General features: G+C 36.8%; 1 protein-coding gene and 1 pseudogene across 1 annotated transcript; both read left to right on the top strand.

Moving 5' to 3' along the window:
* Positions 1 to 2,090: 2,090 nt before the first annotated feature.
* On the top strand, positions 2,091 to 3,442 carry LOC131906548 (taste receptor type 2 member 113-like; annotated as a pseudogene).
* Positions 3,443 to 19,450: 16,008 nt separating this feature from the next.
* Positions 19,451 to 23,426, top strand: LOC131906547 (high mobility group protein B1-like). Its single transcript, XM_059257160.1, has 2 exons — positions 19,451 to 19,929; positions 23,368 to 23,426. The coding sequence occupies exons 1-2, from the start codon at positions 19,575 to 19,577 to the stop codon at positions 23,424 to 23,426; spliced, it is 414 nt and encodes a 137-aa protein (XP_059113143.1). The 5' UTR covers positions 19,451 to 19,574.
* Positions 23,427 to 23,504: the final 78 nt, after the last annotated feature.

Below are 23,504 nucleotides of genomic sequence, written 5' to 3'. Positions count from 1 at the left end.
TAAAATGAGGAGAAGAAAAGTAATAAAGGTCCCTGGCAGTAGGATCGGGATTCATCCCTCGTGTATGAGCTGGCTTTTTGGAACCTACTACCTGTGGTGGGACACTTTGCACAGCCTTGATGCAGGAAGAAAGGCTTGGATCAGCCTGCCTCTACTGAATGTACCAGACTTTGCTGATTCTCCATGGGAGACCTTACCTTGTCAGAGTAGAGAATGGTGGGTGGATTGTGGGGGGGAATGCACGTGGGGGGCAGTAAGAGGGAAGAGAGGGTGGTCTGTGGTTGGAATGTAAAATGAATACAAATTTTTTAGTAAAAAATTTAAAATAATTAAATAAATAAAAGAGGATTGTTTGCCTATAAACTGCTCTTAAAGTAGAACTGGAAATGTTTGGGTTACAGAGTGACACTAGCTGTGGTGGGGCTCCTCAGCATGTGTAGCTATCAATGGATATCTAAGTCCTGAATCTTCCCCACAATCTGTGAAGCTCCCTATGCCTGCTCTTTCCACAGAGCCTCATCCCAGGGTATTTTACATATCTCTTTGACTTTCCTGAGCTCATCATTGTTAACTGACAGGAACCACATCATATGGAACTGCCTTCCATTTGGTAAGTTTGCATTTTTATTTATTTATTTTATTATATGCAATAATATATATATTAAGGTTACTGAATATTTATATTTAATTCTCCATAAATATAATTCACTGAAATATGTCCCACATTCTTCTATTATACCTAAGTGTTAATATTTGTGGATATTTAAAAAGTAGATTGGATTCCTTTACTTTGCTCAATATTGTTTCAGGAGACAAAGGATAGTGAGCCTCTCATGCTATGCCACCAGGGTTATTCTATGTACTTCTCAACCACTTTTGATATTTACAATACAGTTTTTTTTCTGTCTCTGGAGGCAATGTTGAGTGTTTTTTTTTTTTTAAATTTTGTCTTTGTTTACTCTTTCCCTATTGAGGAGAAAGAAATCCTGTGATCCTGCTCTCTGCCCATTTCACCGAGGCAGCAAATCATCCTTGCCTTGCTTGGTTTCTGTAATGATGATTACAAAACAGATGTTGGGGGTGAGGGGTGATGGATAAAATCTGCAGGTCATTCATGACAATAAAATAATTTGTCTTACTGGGAAAGAGAGAGGGGCTGACACAGATTTACCTCATTGACTACTTCAAGGGAAGACAAAGTACCTTCCACCCATTTTCACTTGGATAGAACATATGACTCAAGGTTACTGAATATTTATATTTAATACTCCATAATGTGTACCTGAGGGTACTGTCTAAACAATGTTTAATACTAAGGCACTAATACTAAGATAAATATATAGTGCTGAGTAAAATAGCAAGCTGAGTTTTTACACTAGAGAAAGAGAAATTTGACACCAATTAATGTGCATGTATGTGTTTGCGTGAGTATACACACTTTTGCATGAAATAAAGTGATCAGTAAGTGTTATTCTCAGTATTAAGCACTTAAAAAGTCTTTATTTCAGCGAGATTATTAGTTATCAGTTTATACATTAATATTTGAATTATATCTATATCTATATCAATCTGTCTATCTATCTATCTATCTATCTATCTATCTATCTATCTATCTATCTCATTGTGCTGATCCATTTTTGAAGAGTCTAATGAGCCCTTGTGCTTAAGAATTTCCACACACTAGTACAGGTCTTTATTGCTTTTTATATTAAATAGAACATTAAATTTCCTAATACTCAATTATCCAGATAATAAAATATATTGAAAAGCAAACAAAAAAGCAACTAAATATTGTTATTTGTATGTTGGCATACAAAAACACAGTGTTTCCTTCAGCATCAACTAGAGAAGATTCCAGAATCCTGCAAGCTAGCCAGTGTTTGGATAAAGTTTCTGTGTGATCTTTAAGTCCAAGATTTTCATGGGGAAAGATGGAATGAGTCATTAAGAAAGCTTGATGCTTGTTTGTGTGATATTACATCTGCGAATTTTTAAAAGGAGTACAATACATCTTCTGAACAAACATTGGATGAATATATTAACAAATCCTCAGGAGTGACATCAGAAATTTGGGCATTGTTTTACAGACAATGGTTGCTGTCCTACAGAGAACATTTGCTATTATTTTCAGTGTGGAATTCATAATGAGAACCTTAGGAAATGGATTGATTGCTCTGACAAACTGTGAAGCCTGGGTTAAAAGTAGAAATATTTCTTCAAGTGGATCAAATCCTCACTGCTCTGAAAATTTCCAGAATCAGTGTGATTTGGTTGGTATTCCTAGATTGGTGGATATCTGTGATGACTGGAAAAATGTTAAGAGTATATTTTATCTCTTGGACAATGATTGGTCTTTGTAACCTTTATCTTATTACAAATTTAAGCATCTTTTATTTCCTCAAGATAGTCAACTTTTCTAACATTATTTTTCTTTACCTAAAGTTTAGAGTTTAAAATGTGGTCTCAGTGACTTTGTTATTGTCTCTATTCCTCTTGTTATTAAATACTATAGTTATAAAAATATACTATAATATGTGTGTTGATGGTGTTCAAAGAAATGTATCTTACACTTTCAGATTCTGTTAATATTCACAACTTTGCAAACTTCTTTCATTTACCAATCCTACGTTCTCATTCATACCCTTTTGTATATCCCTGTGTAACACAAATTGCTAAAAGATCTTATTAATAAAAAGAACCCTGGAGCCAGATATTGAGATGAAAGTCTAAAGATCAGAGAAACAGGACAAGCCAAAGTTCTTACCCCTACAAAATCCTCTGCCAAAAGAGAGTGAGTTCCTATTTCCTCACTCCTTATATACCTTTTCCTGCCCTGCCATCTTACTTCCTGGGATTAAAGGCATGTGTGCTTTCCAAGCAAAGGCATGAGATCTCAAGTGTTGAGATTAAAGGTATGTGCCACCATGCCTGGCTCTGTTCCCAGCGTGACCTTGAACTCATAGAGATCCAGACGGATCTCTGTCTCCCGAGGGATAGGATTAAGGGTGTGTACAATCACTGTCTGGCCTCTATGTCTAATCTAGTGGCTGGCTCTGACCTCTGATCCCTAGATAAATTTTATTGGAGTGCACAATATATCATCACATCCTAGGCAACTTTTTTCCTGCTCATCTTCTCCCTGTGGAGACATCTGAAGGGCACGCAGCAGCACAACATCAAAGGATTCAGAGACTCCAGCACCACAACCCACATCATAGCCCTGCAAACTGTCATTGTTCTGTTCTGTTATACACTATTTTCTTGTGAAAGTTTGTTCTGGTCACAGGATTGATACCTGATCCTTTTGTCTGTCTGGGCTCTGGGAAATGCTGTTCTTCCTGTTCTCCCATTTGTCTTGATTTTGGTAAGCAGTAGGTTGACATGGGCTTCTCTTTCAGTGATGTTATGGCTCAGGTACAGGTTCAAAAATATAGAAGCATAGGGGCCCTGACTATACAAGGAATCATTTCACATATTTTAAAGGAAAATCAGGAGACAAGAAATTCTCACATACATTAATTCATATATTGCAAATATTTTGCTGTATTTGTGAATGAAACAATGAAACAGTCTGGAAAGAGCATTGTGTAACCTTTGTTATAAACCTACATAGACAGGGATATCAGTATACACCACTTAAATACAGATGTCTATAGTTAGGACCTAGTCTAGAGCCAAGATCCACAAGTAAGAGAGAACATAAGACATTTGTCTTTCAGAGTCTAGGTTACCTCACACAGTATATTTCTAGCTCCACTCATTTACTTGTAAGTTTCATAATATAACCTGAAGTAACCACAGAGGCCAGGAAAATAGAAAAGGAACATGGGGGAGGGGCAGTGAAGGAACTCTAGAGGGGGATAGGACACAGGTGTTGTAGAGTTAAAAAGAAGAAAAACAATAGAGGGACTTTTTTTGATGGGACGGAAGAGGAATGAGAGAGAGATAAATAACACTAAGGATGTTTGAAAATCCATAAAGAAACATTATAAGTTCTCACAGATATAAATGTAGTGGAGTTGTATCCCATGGGGTGATAATACTAACCCAAGGGACATAATACACCTAACAAAAACTCTAGTGTCAGATATGAGAAATGTCTCCTCAAATGGTTGGTCAGGGTAGTGCAAGAGACTCCCAAAATGTAGGCTATTTTCATTGCCTCCCAGAACTTAAAGTAAGAGTCTATTGTTTTTTTAATTAAGAAAAAAATTCTTTTTTTTTCACTTTGCATACCAATCACAGATTCCCCCCTCTTCCCTCCTTCCACCTCTCCAGCCTCCCCTCCCCGAACTCCTCATTCATTACTATAAGAAGGTAAGGCCTGCCATGAGTCAGCAGAGCCTGGTACATTCAGTAGACACAGATCCAAGCCCTTCTCCCTGCCTCAAGGCTGTGGGAGGTGTCCCATCATAGATAGTGGCTCCAAAAAGCCTGTTCATGCACTAGAGATGGATCCTGGTCTTACTGAGAGGGGCCCCTTAAGCAGATGAAGCTACATAACTGTCTTGCTTAAGCAGAGGGCCTAGTCTAATCCTGTGGAGGCTTCACAGGTCTTGGTATAAATTTCATGAGTTCCCACTAGCTTGGTTTAGTTGTCTCTGTAGGTTTCCCCATTGCCACACCAACTCCAGTGTCGTCCATGTGACATAAACAATTATGACTATAATAGCAGACGGGAGATACATGTCCCACGGGACTAAGCTCCCTGGAGGTCCCTGACAGAGTGCCCGCATTATGCTTCCTTCTCAAAGAAGATGTACTTCACAGATCATGAGCTCCCTGGGCTATGGGTTCTGTATAACTGCTTTTCTGATAATGTTCTAATTAATCTATGAAGCACAGCAAAAATTAATGAATGCTTGGGTTGTGAACTATGGAGGAAAGGGGAAGCTGGACATGGATCTTAATTAAATATAACAAAATGAGCTATTTTTTAAGACCCCAAGCTGCTAGATAAAAAAAATATAAAGGTTCAGAAACTTCTAGGGAATGAACACTCACCCACTAGGAATTCTTTAGGAATCCCAACTGAAGTGATTTATGGTTAAAAAACAAAAACAAACAAAAAAAACGTTATCTCATAGAAGGCAGATGGTGGGCCCCTCTGTTGAGGAAGTTCAACATGGGAAACTTAAGGACTACAACAGAACCCCTTCCCCTTACAGGTGTAAAAGTATAAGAGTCCATATTCCAACAGGTAAAACAGTTTTATATTAAAAGATATGTGATAAAAAAAAAACTAAAAGAAGACTTAGGGAGGATCTATAACATCCAAATTGGCTAAGTGGGTCATGAGAACCAGAAAAGTAGAAGTGCATAATAAACTAGAGAGCGGCTGAGATAAAGATAAAGGACACAACTACAACCACAAAGAAGCCTACACAAGTCTAGGGACTGTACTAAGTTTAAAAAACACAGACTGCTCTTTGGGTCATAAAGTTCTTGTGGGTAAAGGGATATGTCTAGCGCCGATTAATGATTGTATGCTTGCTGTTTTTAAAAGATGATGCAATTAAATTATTGCCAAGCTCTTGTTGTTTCTTGTATAACTTAATAGTTTTCTTTTCTAAATATAAGCTACTGATTTACAAAAATAAAATTACAACAGATTCAAACCACTTCTGAGTGTGTTGTCTGTCTGTTATTCGCCAAATCCTTGCCTTCTTGGCTACCCAAGCCCTGGTTCCCCTATGGTCGTGGTACCCCCAATGGGCCAGTCTGTGACACCCCATCATGATCTTGGTGCCTCTTGCTCATAGAATCCTTCTTCTCTTTTTTCAACTGGACTCCTGGAGTTTGGCCTGGTGTTTGGTTGTGGATCTCTGAATCTGTTTTCATCAGTTACTAGAGGAAGGCTCTATGATGACAGTTAGGGTATTCACCAATCTGATTACTGGGGTAGGCCAGCTCAAGTATCCTCTCCACTGTTGCCAGAAGTCTAAATTGGGGTCATCCTTGTGGATTCCTGGGAACTTCCCTAGCACCCAGTTTCTCCTAATCCCCATGATGTCTCCCTCTGTCATGGTATCTCTTTCAGTGTTCTCATACCCCATCCCCTACCCTCTATTGCCCACTCCTCATCCCCAATTTACTCATGGAGATCTCTTCTATTTCCCCTTCCCAGTGTGATCCATGCATGCCTCTTTGGGTCTTCATTGTTAGCTAGCTTTTCTGGAGTAATTGGTTGTAGTCTAGTTATCCTTTGCTTTACATCTGGTATCTTATGAGTGAGTACACACATGTTTGTCCTTCTGAGTCTGTTACCTCACTCAGGACAATATTTTCTAGTTCCATCTTCCATCCATTTGCCTGACAATTTCATGATGTCATTGTTTTTCTCTGCTGAGTAGTACTCCATTGTGTATATGTACCACATTTTTTTAATCCATTCTTCGCTTGAGCAGCATCTAGGTTGTTTCCACGTTCTGGCTATTACAAATAATGCTGATATGAACATAGTTGAGCATGTGTCCTAGTGGTATGATTGAGCATTCCTTGGGTATATGCCCAAGAGTGGTATAGCTGGGTTTTGGGGAAGATTGATTCCCAATTTTCTGAGAAATCACCATACTGATTTCCAAAGTGGCTGTACAAGTTTGCACTCCCACCAACAGTGGAGTAGTATTTCCCTTGCTCCACATCCTCTCCAATATAAGCTCTTATCAGTGTTTTTGATCCTAGCCATTATGACTGATGTAAGATGGTATCTTGTTGAAGACACATACAGTTTAGGTACAGGACACAAAGTAATCAAATTGGAATTGCCTTGGAAGCCTCCTCCCTGAGGGCTAGCTCTCATAGTATCAGAAGGTGCCATGCAAGCTGCCAAGGGATAAAAATACTCAGTAGTACCACTCAGATTTAAAGCCTGTGAACCATAATGAGTGGCTCAGGAAGATATTCTAAATGGTGTAATACTGGCACTTGTATCTTAAAGGTAACCAATTGCTATCTCATTGAACTTATAAAGTCCACTCAATAGAAGGTAATTCATACCTGGCTCTATGAACTTAACCAATTATCTGTGGCAGGAGCGCCCACTACTGCCATGCTTCTAAAGCACTGTAATTTCTGCTTGTATTCTAAATACTTAGACCCACTGATATGAGCGCAGCTTTCACCTCTCATCAGAGAAACTTCTTTTGCAGCAGATGGAGGTTACTAGAGAGATCAACAACTGATCAAAAGACAGAGAATAAGTGGCCATGCATTAGTCAGTCCCAGATGATGCTTCTACAATGCAACTTGTATACCTAAGGCTCAGGGGACATTACAGAAGAGGTAGTGGAAAGATTATATGAGACAGATGGCCAGGATACTTCATGCTACATAGAGTATTTTAGATGTGACAGGAAAGTTCCACCCATTAATTCTTAACAATATGGCAGCCTAAACAAATACTTGAATAATGACAACAGCAGATGATGTCAATATAAATGAGGGACATTTTACAACACCCCACTCTTAGATGAAGAGCTTCAGGCAATTGATGCTGCTAAGACAGGGCATCCGTTTCTCCAGGGATGAATCTCCTAATTGGCTATCTGATCCCTAGTATTCAGTGTGTGAACACACACACACACACACACACACACACACACACACACACATGCATGCACACACAGATGAAATGCTCATAAATTTGAGAGAGTAATTATTCAAATCATTCTTGATAAATGTTACATAGACTAGATTTTCTTATCATAATTCAATGCTTTAGAAATCAAATCATTATGATAATGATATAATATGAACTTGGAATGTAAATTGTACCCTGAATCAAATGAACAAAACATACTAGCACTAATCTAAAACTGAACAATAAAAAGAACATCAGAATTCATATGGATAATTTCATCTTAATATGGAAAATTTCTATCTAGCTTTGGTAAAAGGAAAAATATTGAAACAATTAATAGGTAGAATATTTAATTCATGAAGTTAGAAAGAAATGTAAAAGCAGCTTAAAAGTTTTTGGAAGAGTATTTACTTAGGTTTAATTATAAAGCTAACATTTAGTATCCACATGTGTTATTATATTTCCTCTTGAAAATACAAATCAACACTTCGATGCATAAGGAAACTAAAAGCTGAAGAAGTTAAGAACATTATCAAAAGTCCCAGAGCAGGACAATGGAAATCAGCAACATGTTTGTATGAGCAATATGATTTCTAAGCTTAAATTCTTGACTTATATTATATACACACAGTCATTCTTTGGTAACTATGGGGGGTACCAACTCTAGGCCTCCTCCTGGACCCTAGAATCATGAATGTGCAATTCTGTATTATAAAACAGAATCATAACTATATAAACTATATGTTTAATCTTTAAAAGACTTATAGAACCTAATACAATGTGAGTGCTGCCCCAACACTGATACACTCTATTTTAGGAAATAACAAAAAGTACTAAGCCCAGGTGAATTTTTCCAATTGCTTTCAATACCTCTTTGCAGGTGAGTATATATGTGGGATATGTGCATATTGAGAGCTCTAATAATGAAAGAATAAATGAATGACAGAAAACAAATAGAATATAGGTTAATAAAAGTCAAATTTTCTTTCTAAAATCAAAAGCTACTATAGATGATTTTAGAAACATAAAACTGGCCCACAGTGTAAGGAAAGTGTCAGTCTACAAACATGTATTCAAAAAAGTGTATGATTCAGATGAGATGGACATTGTCAGTGCTTGAATTAGTAGAATGGGTAGCTTCTCCATACCAGACCCTGGAGATGCACACGGTGTCTAGCAATCAGAAGCTTCTCCCAGGCCCTTCTAAAGAATTTTGCTCGGGAAATTTTGGACAAGGTCTTGCCGTTGAGCAACTTTCTCAAGTATACGGGAATCTTGGGTGTACATAAAACCAGTTTTCTAACGCAACTCTTCTGAAACAATGTTTGTGTATAATGCACCCCCAACAAAAATCAGACTGAATTTAGAGATGTGTTGAAAATACATGAATATTTTAATTAAACAAGCAATGTTTAAGTATTAGAGTAAATTTTAAAAGTCTGTGTGAGAGCCTTAAACATGAGCAGCATGTTCTATAAATATTATCACCTCAGGAGTCTGAGCGGGAACAAAGATTCAAATCTCCATCATTTCTCCAGAACTGTTCCATCTTGAAATGCAAGGAAAAAAAATTTGTTACTCATTGTCCTTCAACTGTTTTCAGGAAATTCGTGAAATCGTTGCGTGGTCGTGGATGCAATGGGATGATCTATATATGGGTTACAGATAATAAAACTAGGTATCCAATGAAAGAGAGATTGCCATTCCTGTTGGTATCTAAAAGAAGTGGAAGGATTTGAAAGGAAAAACAAGCCTGTGGTGGTTTCAAAGAAAATTGACACTGTTAAAAGGTATGGCTTTTGTAAGTATGTCCTTGTTAGAGCATCTGTGTCACTGTGGGGGTAGACTTTGAGGACTCCTATGCTCAAGCTATGCTCACTGTGGCACACAGTTGCTTCTGCTGCCTGAGGGTCAACATGTAGAATTCTCAGCTTCTTTTCCAGCACCACGTCTGCCAGCATGCCAGCATGCCCCCTGCCATGACAATAATGGACCAAACTTCTGAATTATATGTGGTGAGATATTGTGTCCCCAATATATTATGCACACTAATAAAGCTTAGCTGAAGGTCATAGGAAAAAGCCAGCCACTATAGTAAACATAGATGTCAGGCAATGGGAGCACACGCCTTTAATTCTAGCATTTGGGAGGCAAATATCCAGCCAAATCTCTGTGAGTTCAAAGACACACTGGGGAACAGAGCCAGGCATGGTGACACACACCTTTAATCCCAGCACTAAACATAGAGGTCTGGAGGTCTATACAGACAGACAGGAAGTGATGTAGCTGGGCAGAGAGAGGAAGTGAGATGCAGAGCAGAGAGGCATATAGGTGTGAATATACAGGAAGCAGGTCTCTTTGGCTGAGGATTCTAGCAGGAAGAACATGGTTGGCTTCTTTCTGCTTTTCTGATCGCTCAGATTTTATTCCAATATCTGGCTCTGGGTTTTTTTTTATTAATAAGACCATTTAATAATTTGTGTTACAACTATAAGCTAGCCCAATTAAATATTTCCCTTTACAAGAGTTGCCATGGTCATTGTGTCTCTTCAGAGCAATAGAAACCCCAAATAAGACAAAGGCAAACTTTTAAAGTAACTTTTCAATGCGAATCTAATGTTTTGTTGAAATAGTTATAACCAGTAACAAGAACTATTCAGGCCACCTGCACCCAACTAAATTTTATCACCTTAAGTGTATCTGGCATACTTTTTCTACTTAGGCTTCTACATTCTGGTATAGTCCTCCAAGCTTGCTGAACCCAAATGATGTCAAAGTTAGACTAAGCAAAACACAGCAAAATCATGAAAAGGAATATGTCCTTATTTGCATGCTAGCAAATGAGAATTTAGCTTTTATTACAACATCAGTTATGAAAGCCTCCTGCTTATGATGTTGACATAGTTATACACACTGGAATTATTTTGAATGTCTTGTTAATGACAATGTTTCCCATAAAAGTAACATTGAGCTCTCATTTCAGCATGCTGTCATTATTTTCTGATGAATACTAGTCACAATTTGCAAAAAAAAAATGTCAAGAAATTTAATCCACATCCAGAAATCAGGTATTGGAAGAATTTTTGACTAATTAAAAACTACCACCATGGACAGTGGGCTTGTCTACCTCCACCCTCGAATATTAAGTAAGTTTTGTAAGTCATCGTGTCCTGAACATAATTTTCACCCAAGTAATAACAGAATTTGTTTTTAGAAATGTTGTATATCCATAGTATTGGTGAGTGTCATTGACTGAGTCATTAGATGTCTTCTCAGACGATGAAATTCTGTCAGCTCTTGCCATCTTTGGAATTGGTTTTCTTTGTGAACTCTATGTTTTTATTTTTAATTGTGTACCAATGTGTGTGTTTTTGTGTGGGTATTTGAATATGAATTCAGGTGCCCATGGTGACCAGAGGTATCATATCCAACCAGAGCTGTAGTAACAGAATATGGGGAGCCACATGGGTCCTGAGAAACACACTTGCTTCTTCTGCAAGAGGAATAAGTAGGTTTAAATGTTGAACCTTCTTTCCAGTCTTGCTTTGTGAGTTTTAATATGAAAAAACTTCTTTATATAGTTGACAAATAACAAATACTTCTGATTCCTGGTCAGGGAGTCAACCATTCTGATATCTGCTAGAATCTATAACTTTTGTTTCCAAGAACTTTTCTACCAAGAACTCATTTAAACTACTTCTAAACAAGCATATGAAGTCTTTCATCTAAGCTTATTAAATAAGAGGCGTAAATATGTACGTTTCAATATGCAAATGATAGATATTATAATAGACTTATAATAGCATGCCTATATATTTTTCAAATAATATAGTTACTTTTTAGTTACAGGTTAAAGATTTTGCAGAATTATAACTCCATGTTATTCCTTTACCTATTTAATGTTACTTTTAAAAAATAAATTCTTGATTTTATTTATATGTAGTGAATACCTATACGCTTACCTTGGTAAATTCTTATTCTTTTCCATTGTGATTTGTACCTCAGTACATTTAGATTTCATTTTTTAAATCTCTATTTCTTACATGTCAACAACATCCTATTCTAAGGCACATATGAAAAACATGTCTGAGGTAGATTTAGTCCATAACGAGTTCTTATTTCTCAAAATTATTCTTACTAATATCCTTAACTTGTCTACAGAATCTTGTCTTTCCTAGGGAATAGAAGTTAAACCTAAGGGGTTCCCCATCTAGAGTGAAAGGCATTGTATTGGAGCAAAAGAAATTTCCTCAGGGTAAGAGTAGCCTACTCTAAAGAGCCACGGCTGTCTCTTTTATGAACTACATGAAGTTCTGGTATTCATACTCACTTGTTTTAGACTGCTTATGTAATTTTTTTGCTTTTGATTTGTCTTCTTTTCAGTACTCAACCTTAGCACCTAATCTGAGATGAGCCAGAGAGGGGTTCCTTCTATTGTTACACTTTTCCTAAATTCTTAGAAGTTTTATATAAAGGTTTCACATGATGTTCTATTATTTCTATTCAAAACACCTACCTGAGGGTATTGTGTGCATTTCCATATATTGAATGACCTCTCTTTACTAGGGGTTGCTTAGGAAAATGGAGTTGGCGTCTAGGATATTAACAATATTAACCCATGTCTTTCTGTGCCATCTGTGAACTGGATGACAGGAATTTTTTCCTGTCTTTGATAGAATTTACAGCCTCACTTTCTTTGGTTCTTTGTCAATACCTGAAGCATGATGCTGTCATTCTGCTTACTTCTCATGAAAACCAGAAGCATGGCATCTTTGGTCTACCTTATTAGCTCTGCTGCCAGCCATACTGTAGATGTTGGTAAGAGGTGAAGCAGGTGGATAAAATCGGAATTCTTTGGGACTTATATGGGTATCAACTCTACTGGGCAAAGAAGAAGCAGTGAATGAGGGTAAATCTTGTTTAATATTACCATAAACAGATTTCCAATATTTTTCATGTGCCCAGGAAATATTCCATTGTTTACTTAATATTTATATTTTATAGTTAATATTAACTGAAGATTTTGAGGCACTGTCTTCTCTGCCATGGTCCTGAGCATGAGGTGTATTAACATTAAATCCTGAACTAGTGAAAAAATAGAATTATTGGAGAGAAAAACAAAGATAAATGGACCTCAATACATTTGTGTGTGTATATATATATGTATGTGTCTGTTTGCATATATACATTCACTTATAAAAAGCAAAATGTTGCATGAATATTATTATCAGAATAATGTCCCCAGAAGACTACTAGATGATGATAACTTTTATTATGAGATTTGGGTTATGTTTGCATATATACAATAGATATCATAAATCCTAAATATTTAGGAAGTTCCATGTACCAACACATATTTTTTCTGAGGCAGGCTCTTAATATGTAGATTTGGCTGTCCTGGAACTCCCTATGTAGACCATGTTGGCCTCAAAATCAGAGAAATTCACTTGTCTTTGCCTCTTGGGAGCTGAAATTAAATTATGCATCACCATATCCCATCCCATCTGTTAATACTCTTCTTGTTAGGTTTGTTTTAATTTGTTAGTTGTCCCTGTAAACAATTATCAGATCAAAATATGTATTCTAGTGGGAAAAGCAAAGGGATGTAAGTAATACATTTTGTTTATATAGTAGCACAGAAAAATCCAACATTTCTTTTAACAATAGCTGCAAAAGACTCTGGGTTTTTGTGTATAAAGTATCTACTATGTAGAATAAGCTTAGATAGGATGCGGGGGAAGATACAAGATTTTCATGAGGAAAATGATGAAGCCAGCCATTGGAATATCTTGAATTTTCCCTGATTTTACATTGGCTGTTAGAAATTTGAAAGAGAGACTCATTCTGACTTTTCATTTATCAAATAGAAGTATCATCTTAGATGAATGAAATGATAAGTAACAGAAACTGTGCTTCTCTTATAGGCAATGGCTGCTATCATAAAGGGCATATTTACAACAATTTTCCTTGTGGAATTCATCATTGAGAACCTGTTAAATGGATTCATAGCACTGGTGAATTGTCTGGACTGGGTTCAGCGAAGAAAGATCTCTCCAGTGGATCAAATCATCATTGCTCTTACAGTCTGCAGAGTTGCTCAGTTCTGGCTTGTAGAAATAAATATATTATTTTTTCTTATTCACTCAGTAAAAGTGACAGAAATAATAGTAAGAGTGGTAAGTTTTGCCTGGGTTGTGACAAATCATTTTAATCTTTGGCTTTCTACCAAACTCAGCATTTTTTACCTTCTCAAGATAGTCAATTTTTCTAATTCATTTTTTCTTTACCTAAAATGGAGAGTTAGGCAGGTGGTTTCATTGACCCTGATACTGTCTCTGGTCCTCTTGTTTTTACACATCAAAATCATCAACAGCCATGTCGATGTCTTGATTGATGTGAATGGAAGAAACTTGTCTTATTTCAATTTGAGGAACTCTACATTATTTCTCAAACATGCTTTATTTATTAGCTCCATCTTTGCCCTCATTCCCTTCGCTGTGTCACTGGTGGCTTTTTTTCTGCTCATGTTTTCTTTGTGGAAGCATAAGAAGAGGATGCATCACATCGCCAGGGATTCCAGGGATGCCAACACCACAGCCCATATTAAAGTCTTACAAACTGGGTTTGCCTTCCTCTCTCTTTATGCCATCTTTTTACTTTTTCTTGTCATCAATATCTTCAGCATTGAATTGAAGGAGAATTATATTATGTTTTGTAGACTGTTTATTGTAATAGCTTTTTCTTCATGTCAGTCCTTTGTCCTGATTCTGGGAAACACTAAGCTGAGAAAAGCTGCCCTTGCTGTGTTGTGGTGGCTGAGGTGTAGGCCCAAAGATGCAGAATGCTCCCGTCCCTATTAAGTTTCTGGATTATCATGCTTGTTCTAGAGGAGAGTCAATTCCTAAGAAGTACTTTTATATTTAACTTTGTTTCTCCTGATAATCTTTTTTTTTTTGTCTACAATGTTGTTACATTTACAAAAATACATTTGGATTCAGCATTACTCAAACATATTACAAACTTATTAGTGCATTTACAAATATATGACACACAGAAAAGGACATCAATGCAGCCTACTTGAATGAGATCTTCATAAAACATAGTATTAATTTTGTTGCCGCTATAATAGCATAAATTGAGGTTCCCAGAAAAAAAAAAGCTTCAACTATGTCCCAAATTCTACAAAAAGCTGATTTATTTATTACAAGTTTTGTTTGTGATCAGTTGGAGTCTTATAGATCCAGAGTCAAGTTATGCAGAGGTACTTTCATTTTCCTTAATAGCCATTCCTTTGTGTCTGATCTAACATCCTCTAGATTAGCAAGTAAAGTTTCTGGAATATAATCTTAGCAAAACAGGAGCTTTCTCCAAACCAAAGCTAAAAAATTTTCATCAGGTAGCATCTAAAACCACATAGACTGTTTCCTTGTTAACTCTAACTGGTCTACCTGTGGGCTCTACCAATGTATCTGGCAAATAACATGATGTATAATTAAAAGCTTCTGCACAAGCTCAGTGCTGGAACACATTATTTAGACATCTTGAATCTATGTTTCTAGCCTGCAATAATCATATTTGGCTTAATAAACTACCACTTATTTTATCTTAGGGTATAGCTGTTGTTTCATCAATAATAGTTTTTTTCAAGATTTTAAATTGAGACATTTAGGAAAGACATATTGTTGATATATGTGAGACATAGCTTTTAAGATACAAATTTATAATTTTAGATAAATTAAAAACAATTTAATAAAGATGTGCCTAAAGTTATTCATTAAAAATAAAAACTCAAACTTGACTTATAAAGCAGAACTCTACACACATCATTTCAAATATGTTACCCAACTTACAAACAAGGGTTAGAAATCCCTCAGAATTGTGAATCTGGTTTATGTTGTTTGAGTTTGCTTTTTTTCTGTCTCACTTTTATTAGTTCTGTGAGAATATCTTACAATTTATTCACTCTCCTGCCCCACACCTTAAGGTCCATTGCTCCCTTTCTAACATACATTTCTGCCAAGGTTCATATTTGTCCCCCACCCCCTCTCTTTTTTCAATTATAAAGTGGTTGTTTGATCTGATGATATTTGAGCCACTGTTGCAGCAGTGGGCCTATATTACTGGAGGAGTCATTTGCTGGTGGCCATGTCAGAGAAGTAGCAGTTGGCAATTGACTTCACAGGATCAGCCCACCAGGAAACAAAACCCTGATAGATGAATCTTGGATAGACAAGGCCTCAAGAGCCTTGGTCCCAGAATGTTTCTTGCTAGTGCTGTGTCTTTGCATGTTTGCCGCTGTCATTATTCTCTGGTAACTGGCCTGGTGTGAATGAACATCAAAGATCCCCACTGACCTTAATGCAGTGGGATTATTTCTTGGAAATGTCCTGTTCTACTGGACATTTTTACCTGGGGATTATTATGAAAATGATTTCCTCCTAAACTGTATTGTTTAACTGAAGCAGTGATTTTATAAAATAATAGTATTAGTTTAAATAGGATTTTGATGATCGAGGGTTTTTAATAAATATAGTAAGGAATTATGATAGAGGTTAGTTTAGTGGAAAAATTAACATAGGTAAAGGTAGGATAAAAGGTTGCCCCTGCCTCTGATAAAGTAGAGGCTGCGGAGGATAAAAAACAAAACAAGGAAGACTCACACAGCTAGAACACATGAGTTTCTACTGAGGAGCCATACAGACTGTGGTTTAGGTTAATGATTAAGAAAAACAATTGAGTCCAGTACCCCAGCTAGCTTAAATTCTTTTCATCTTAATGTTGGGAGATGTGTTCGCATGTTTTGGAGTGCATCATAGCTGAAACAAAGCTTTGAAAGTGACTTCAGGTTAGGTTAAGATGCTCTGGTAATAGTTTTGAGGTGAAAAAAAACCTTAGGAAACAACCTAGAGTTCACAAAGACACATGGCTGAGTGATAGATTCATTAAGGTTAGGAGTCAAAAACAAAGCAGCTCAATTATTATTAGCTGACATGCATTCCTTGCTAGGATTGGTTGGTGATCAAAGATGATGAATAATTCCTTGTGCCCATTTCTGCCCTCAAGTTTCTGATAAAAAAAAAAACTCAAAAAAACAAAACAAAAACAAAAACAAAATAAACAGTTGATGATGAGTAGGTAAGGATTTAAAATAGAACTGACTGGTTCTTTTTCATATATAAAAGTTTAGATTTGTGATTCTTCTAAGATTTCTTATAAGATTATCTTTTGAGATAAATAATACAAATATTGGTCCTTTCTTTGTAGCCACAAAGTGCTGCCTGCCAGCAAAAGAACTGGCTGAGAAAAATACCTTGCTTGCTCACACTCTGTTAATCCATAAGAAGTTGCTTGGACATGATTGTGTGTGGGTTCTGGGTACAACTTGTTTTTCACCTATAATATGTAAAATGTTTAATCATATAAGGGGTATGATAGGCATGCTTTTTTTATCTGTATTCATTATAATCATTCACTTGAAAAATAGAATGTAATCACATTACAATTTTTATATTGCTTGAAAGATTTTTCTGAGGTATGTAAGTTGTAAGGGAAACAATAAAGTGAGTTAGAAGGAAAACATCAAGAATGAGAGAATGAATACACCAGGAAAGATGTAGAGGAAAAATAAGGAGAAGGAAGAATAAAGAGAAAGTCAAAAGGAAACCCTCAAGACAGAGTGTGTGTCTTTTCCCTTAATCCCTCAGATAAAAAAGTCTTAGTTCACTGACTCTGTGGCTCCCCATAGAGTCCTGTGCTGCTGGAGGCTGGTGGTCAATAAAACAGCAAAAACAGCAGGCAGAGGTAGTCAATGTTATAACTCATAAGGTTTACAGCTGGATCTAATTGGTCCTTCCTTTTCTCCTCCCATAGCTTGCATAGCTCCGGCCAGCACTATGAAAATTAGGCAGTAGGGATGAATTTTTTAGCTGACTACCAGCTTGATATCAAGTTCTGGAGTATAAGCAGGAGTATTGGCATAAGCTTGTAATATTGAGGGAAGGGATCTTATTGGACCTCACTTGCTAACAACTTCAAAATTGGCAGCCCAATCTTGGCACTGGGCTTTATATTTATTATCATGTGGTGTTCAATAAGGGCATCACTGTTTCATTATAGGATTAGTCTAGATTCTTATTTTATGGGTGCATGTGAATAATTTAGGAAGCTTCTACACTAGTAGGTTTCCATATGATCTTTTTCAAAATGTATCTAGTGTTAGTTAATTCTTTCTGCATTCCCTTTAGTTCTTTGCTCCCATGCCCATTTAACCTTTCTTATAACACTATTTCCCTTTAATCCTTTATACCACTGCATTCCGTGTCTCTTCCATTTAAACTTCACCCTCATAACTCTTCACTAATTTTTGAAACATTAAAATCTAGGTGGGATTCTAGACTAAAATGTGGATAAGTGTAGTTGTCACTGAAAGAGAAACTGTAAAACGTCTGTGGCAAGTTAATTTATATACAGAGTAACTAGTGCTCACTCATGAATGCCTGTGATATTTTTCTTTTGAAGAAACTGAAGTTGTGATGTTTTAAAAAGCTTACCTAGTAGTGTGTGAAGATGATAATAGCCTGTGCAATTAGCCATTGGCAGAGTGAGATTTTCCTTAAGTTTACATGAAACATCCAGAGGAAAAGCATGCACAGAGATACATGAAATGTGTTAGAAAATAATGTTACAGAATATGCAATTTGAGTACATAGCTGAGGTATTTGCTTTTTCTGATATTTAAAGTTTAATTTGTACAACACAGCTATTGTGTTTGTTAGTTTGATGACTTTTAAGGAAGTGCCTTGTCAAACTATTACATCTACTTTGTGTTTTAAACTCACTCTCTTGTCTTTTGAAGGTAAAATCTCATATTATCTGCGCCTAAGTACAATGACTGTTACATCTTCCTGCCAGTGATTTGTGTTATTTGCTGTTGATTTATATCATGAATGTTTTGAATGTTCAAAATGCTAAGTAATTTGTGTAAGCTGGCATTGCTGTTTGTGAACTGAGAGCATGTTAGTGTTTCAGAAGAAATGATAATACTATTTCTAGGTTTGGGATAAAGTTCATAAAATTATCTCTACAGCAAATCTTTCTTGTGTTTTCTGATAAAATGTGCTAAAAGTATTTGGTATGTACTGTTATTTCTAAGATGATTTTAAACTGATTTATCTGCTGATAAATTAAAATAATGATACAAGCTAATATGGAATGCTAAGTACTGTTTTTGCCTCTGCCTCATTTTATTCTCACATACCAGAAGTTATAACAAAAATGTAACAAAAAAACAAGATAAACTGTGATGGTCATACTATTTGACTACTTAACAGAATGTAAAATCACCAGGAGACAAGTTTTTGGGTCAACCTGAAATGGGTTATGTAAATATCTATAGGGGATAATTGTGAGCTTTTTAATTGAAGTGGGAATACTGGGCCACTCTGAATCGCTATCTATGACCTTGGACTCAAAGTACATACATGTAGAAAGGAAGCTGAGAAGCAGTGATTATTCTTGTCCTTGCCCCCACTTTTTCCTGACTGTAAACTTGACGTGACTTCTTCAAGCTTCTGCTGTCCTAATTTCTCTGACATTGAATTGTGAGCCAAAATAAACCTTTTTTTCTTTAACTTTCTTTTTCAGGATATTTTACTACAGAAATGGAAAATGAGTCAAGATAAAAATAAAATAATAACAATGAAAATATCCCACTGTTATGTTTTCTACACTTATATTCAGTTTAACTGAAACTTTATGACATATTTCCATTTCCATACATTTCAGTGAAACTGCATGCAGCCATCACTGGCATACTGAAACTTAAAAAATATGTCAGAAATCAACTATTGAAAGTACGGGGTAGAGGCTGCGTCTGGCTCCCGCTCTCACAGCCATTGTAGTACATTGAGCTCCATAGAGACAGCGCTGGGGCAAGAGCGAGCCGGAAGGGCACTGGGTGACTCTGTGCCTCGCGGAGGAAAATCAACTAAACATGGGCAAAGGAGATCCTAAGAAGATGAGAGGCAAAATGTCCTCATACGCATTCTTTGTGCAAACTTGCTGGGAGGAACACAGGAAGAAGCACCCGGATGCTTCTGTCAACTTCTCAGAGTTCTCGAAGAAGTGCTCAGAAAGGTGGAAGACCATGTCTGCTAAAGAAAAGGGGAAATTTGAAGACATGGCAAAGGCTGACAAGGCTCGTTATGAGAGAGAAATGAAAACCTACATCCTCCGCAAAGGGGAGAACAAAAAGAAGTTCAAGGACCCCAATGCACCCAAGAGGCCTCCTTCGGCCTTCTTCTTGTTCTGTTCTGAGTATCGCTCCAAAATCAAAGAAGAGTACCCCGGTATTTACTTCCTAAATATAACAACAGTAGCACAGACACTGAGAGCAACAATAAATGGGACCTCTTGAAACTGAGAAGCTTCTGTGAGGCAAAGGACACAGTAAATAAGACAAAACAACAGCCTACAGAATTGGAAAAGATCTTCACCAACCCCACATCTGACAGAGGACTTATCTCCATAATATATAAAGAACTCAAGAAACTAGACATCAAAATAATGAACAATCCAGTTAAAAAATGGGCTACAGAGCTAAACAAATAATTATCAAAGAGAATCTCAAATGGACAAAAGATATCTTAGGAGTTGCTCAACATCCTTAGTCATAAGGGAAATGCAGATCAAAATGACTCTGAGATACCATCTTACACCTATCAGAATGACTATGATCAAAAACACTGAAGACAGATTATGTTGGAGAGGATGTGGAGCAAGGGGAACACTCCTCCACTGTTGGTGGGAGTGCAAACTTATACAGCCACTTTGGAAATCAGTATGGTGATTTCTCAGAAAATTGGGAATCAATCTTCCCCAAAACCCAGCTATACCACTCTTGGGCATATACCCAAGGAATGCTCAATCATACCACAAGGACACATGCTCAACTATGTTCATAGCAGCATTATTTGTAATAACCAGAACCTGGAAACAACCTAAATGCCCCTCAACCTAAGAATGGATTAAGAAAATGTGGTACATATACACAGTGGAGTACTACTCAGCAGAGAAAAACAATGACATCATGAAATTTGCAGGCAAATGGATGGGACAATATCATCCTAAGTAAGGTAACCCAGACTCAGAAGGACAAACATGGTATGTACTCACTCATAAATGGATACTAGATGTAAAGCAAAGAATAACCAGACTACAACCTACAACTCCAGGGAAACAAGCTAACAAGGAAGACCCAAAGTAGGATGCATGGATCACCCTGGGAAGGGGAAATAGATTAAATCTCCATGAGTAAACTGGGAATGAATGGTGGGCAATGGAGGGTAGAAGATGGAGGATGAGAACATAAGGGAACAGGATGATTTAGCTGGAACAGGGATGGAGTGAGAAAGCAGTGAAAGAGACACCATTATAGAGAGAGACATCATGGGGACAGAGAGAAACCAGGTGCTAGGGAAGATCCCAGGAACCTCCAGGGATGACCCCAATTTGGACTACTAGAAATAGTGGAGAAGGTTCCTGAACTTGACTGGCTTTCGCCAGAGATCAGATTGGTGAATATCCTAACTGGCATCACAGAGTTTTTCTCCAGCGACTGATGGAAGCAGATGCAGAGATCCACAGCCAGGCATCAGGCCAAGCTCCAAGAGTCCAGTCGGGAAGAGAGAAGAGGGATTCTATGAGCAAGTGCATCAAGATTATAATGGGGAAACCTGCAGAGACAACCAAACCAAACTAGTGGGAACTCATGAAAGTTGGATCAACAGCTGTGGAGCCTGAATGGGACTGGACAGGGCCCTCTGTGTGGCAAGACAATTGTGTAGCCTGATCTTCTTAGGGGCCCCCTGGTGGTAGGATCAGAACCCATCTCTGGTGCATGAGTAGGCTTTTTGGAGTCTACTACCTGTGATGGGACACCTCTCACAGCCTTGAGGCAGGGGGAGAGCTTTGAACTTGCCTCTACTTGATGTGTACATGTTGTTAAGAATTGTATTTCAGATTTTCTGTCATGGACAGAATTGTTTGAACTCCATGCAAAACATGTAAACCATAGTCCAACAAACAAAACATGCAATTGATTCTTTTTCACATTCTGATTGAATTAGAGAGAGGGACATTCAGTTAAAATTGTCAGGCGGAGGCCCTTAGTCCAATAGGGGCTTAAAGATAATAGAAATTAAATCAGAATGGCATGTGTTTTGAGGAAGATCACATAAGCTCAGAGGAAATGTTTCCTGATAAGGCAAGAACAAGCCAGTGAGAGGTGCCTCACCAGAAAACCGTCCATGGGACCTTGACTTTGGATTTCTAACCTTCAGAACTCTGAGAAAATTAATTTCTATTGTTTTAGCCCCTTGGTATTTTGTTATAGTTTCCCAACACATTAATAAGAAGACAGAAATCTAAAAGGAAAAGAGTAATGTCAAATACATAAGAATTGTTACTAATAAAAATAAAACATTTACAGAGTACCTATAGGATTTCAATGTTTCATAAGGATCTGAAAACATGTTGAGGCTTGGGATTTGGTTGAGAGGAGACAGAGATGCAATTCAGATATGATTAGTAAGAAGATTGTTAGATATACTAGCGAGTATGTGCTACTTACAGAATAAATAAGAATAGTAAACTCCTTAAGAGAAATTTGGGATACATATCTAAGCTGGTCCACCAATCTAAGATGAAGAAGATCAGGAGAGTTGCTGATAACAGGAGAAAGTATAAGCAAGGTGTTTGGATAGGACTCTTGGCTTTGACTTTTCTCTTTAAGGCTAAGATCAGAAAACAACTTTCCCATGTACCTTTCCAATTTTTTCATTTTCAGAATACAAAATATCTTTGAACACAGTCTTATAAACCTAGCACATAAAGCTGGTGTTTCTTTACTCCAATGAATCTGACTTTGTCAAGGACATCAGTGAATCTCTGTTACCAGCTCATAGTCATATTAACTGTCAGTATTATGGATTGAGTTTTTCATGTTTCTCAGGAACTGTTCTTTATGGTTTTTATCTTTGTTCATTTTTTAGTATTTCTTCTCACTCCCTGTTAAACTTTCATAGATAATGTTTCAACTTTATAAACTATTCTGTTACAGTAATCTTGCTGATGATCTCATACATTGTTCGGTGAACACAGCTAAGTAGATGCAGTAAAGTAAAAATACCTTAACTGAGCAGAATACAAACTCTACAAATATTGATTTGGCAAATATGTTTTAATTCATGTTGGTTCTGCAGGAAATTTGAAACAATTTAAGGTTGGATTACAAAGATAATATTCACCATGATTTAGTGTCAAAGCTATATTGTCTTTTATGCTCCTATGGTGGCATTTTTATTCTATGGTAGGTGATAAAGGTTGAAACATGTTGAGTAAAATAAAAATACTTGTATGAATGAAGTTAAAAATGAGTATTTAGATCTTGAATAAGTGTATGGTTTATATGAATATGTATAGATGTTTTCTGTTATAAATTGTAAAGTTTTTTTTCTTAATACTATGTATTCAAGCAATAGCATAATAGATAGATAAGTAATAATTTGTAGAAGAGCTTTGGTGATAAGCCCCTAGAGTCTTAATCTGAATTATTGAAAATAATGTCAATGTTCAAGAACTCCCTTATCCTAAGATTCTTGTTGCCTTCTACAGGCCTTAGAATGTTTTGAATATTCCTTGCCCATTACTCAAATTGTCAATTAAAATATGTAAAGAAAGAAAAACTAGAAAACTAATGCAAATCAACATGTCTATTTGTGTTTCAGCATCTGAGATTTCAGCATTTCCTTCATCATCAGTAGCAGTAGACTCGAGACTGCCATAGGACACACGGAATCTGGATATGACTCAGTGGGACTGTGTCAAAAGCGTACTTTCATATAAATACAACTATGATCAGCTA

This window comes from Peromyscus eremicus, chromosome 3 (genome assembly GCF_949786415.1).
Source record: "Peromyscus eremicus chromosome 3, PerEre_H2_v1, whole genome shotgun sequence".
In the NCBI taxonomy this organism is placed as follows: domain Eukaryota; kingdom Metazoa; phylum Chordata; class Mammalia; order Rodentia; family Cricetidae; genus Peromyscus; species Peromyscus eremicus.
This window is presented reverse-complemented; position numbering and strand designations above follow the sequence as displayed.

Coding starts and splice junctions, on each gene's coding strand:
- LOC131906547 (XM_059257160.1), top strand. CDS start 19,575: ATGGGCAAAGGAGATCCTAAGAAGATGAGAGGCAAAATGTCCTCATAC. Junction 19,930..23,367: donor AATCAAAGAAGAGTACCCCG/GTATTTACTTCC, acceptor TTTGTGTTTCAG/CATCTGAGATTTCAGCATTT.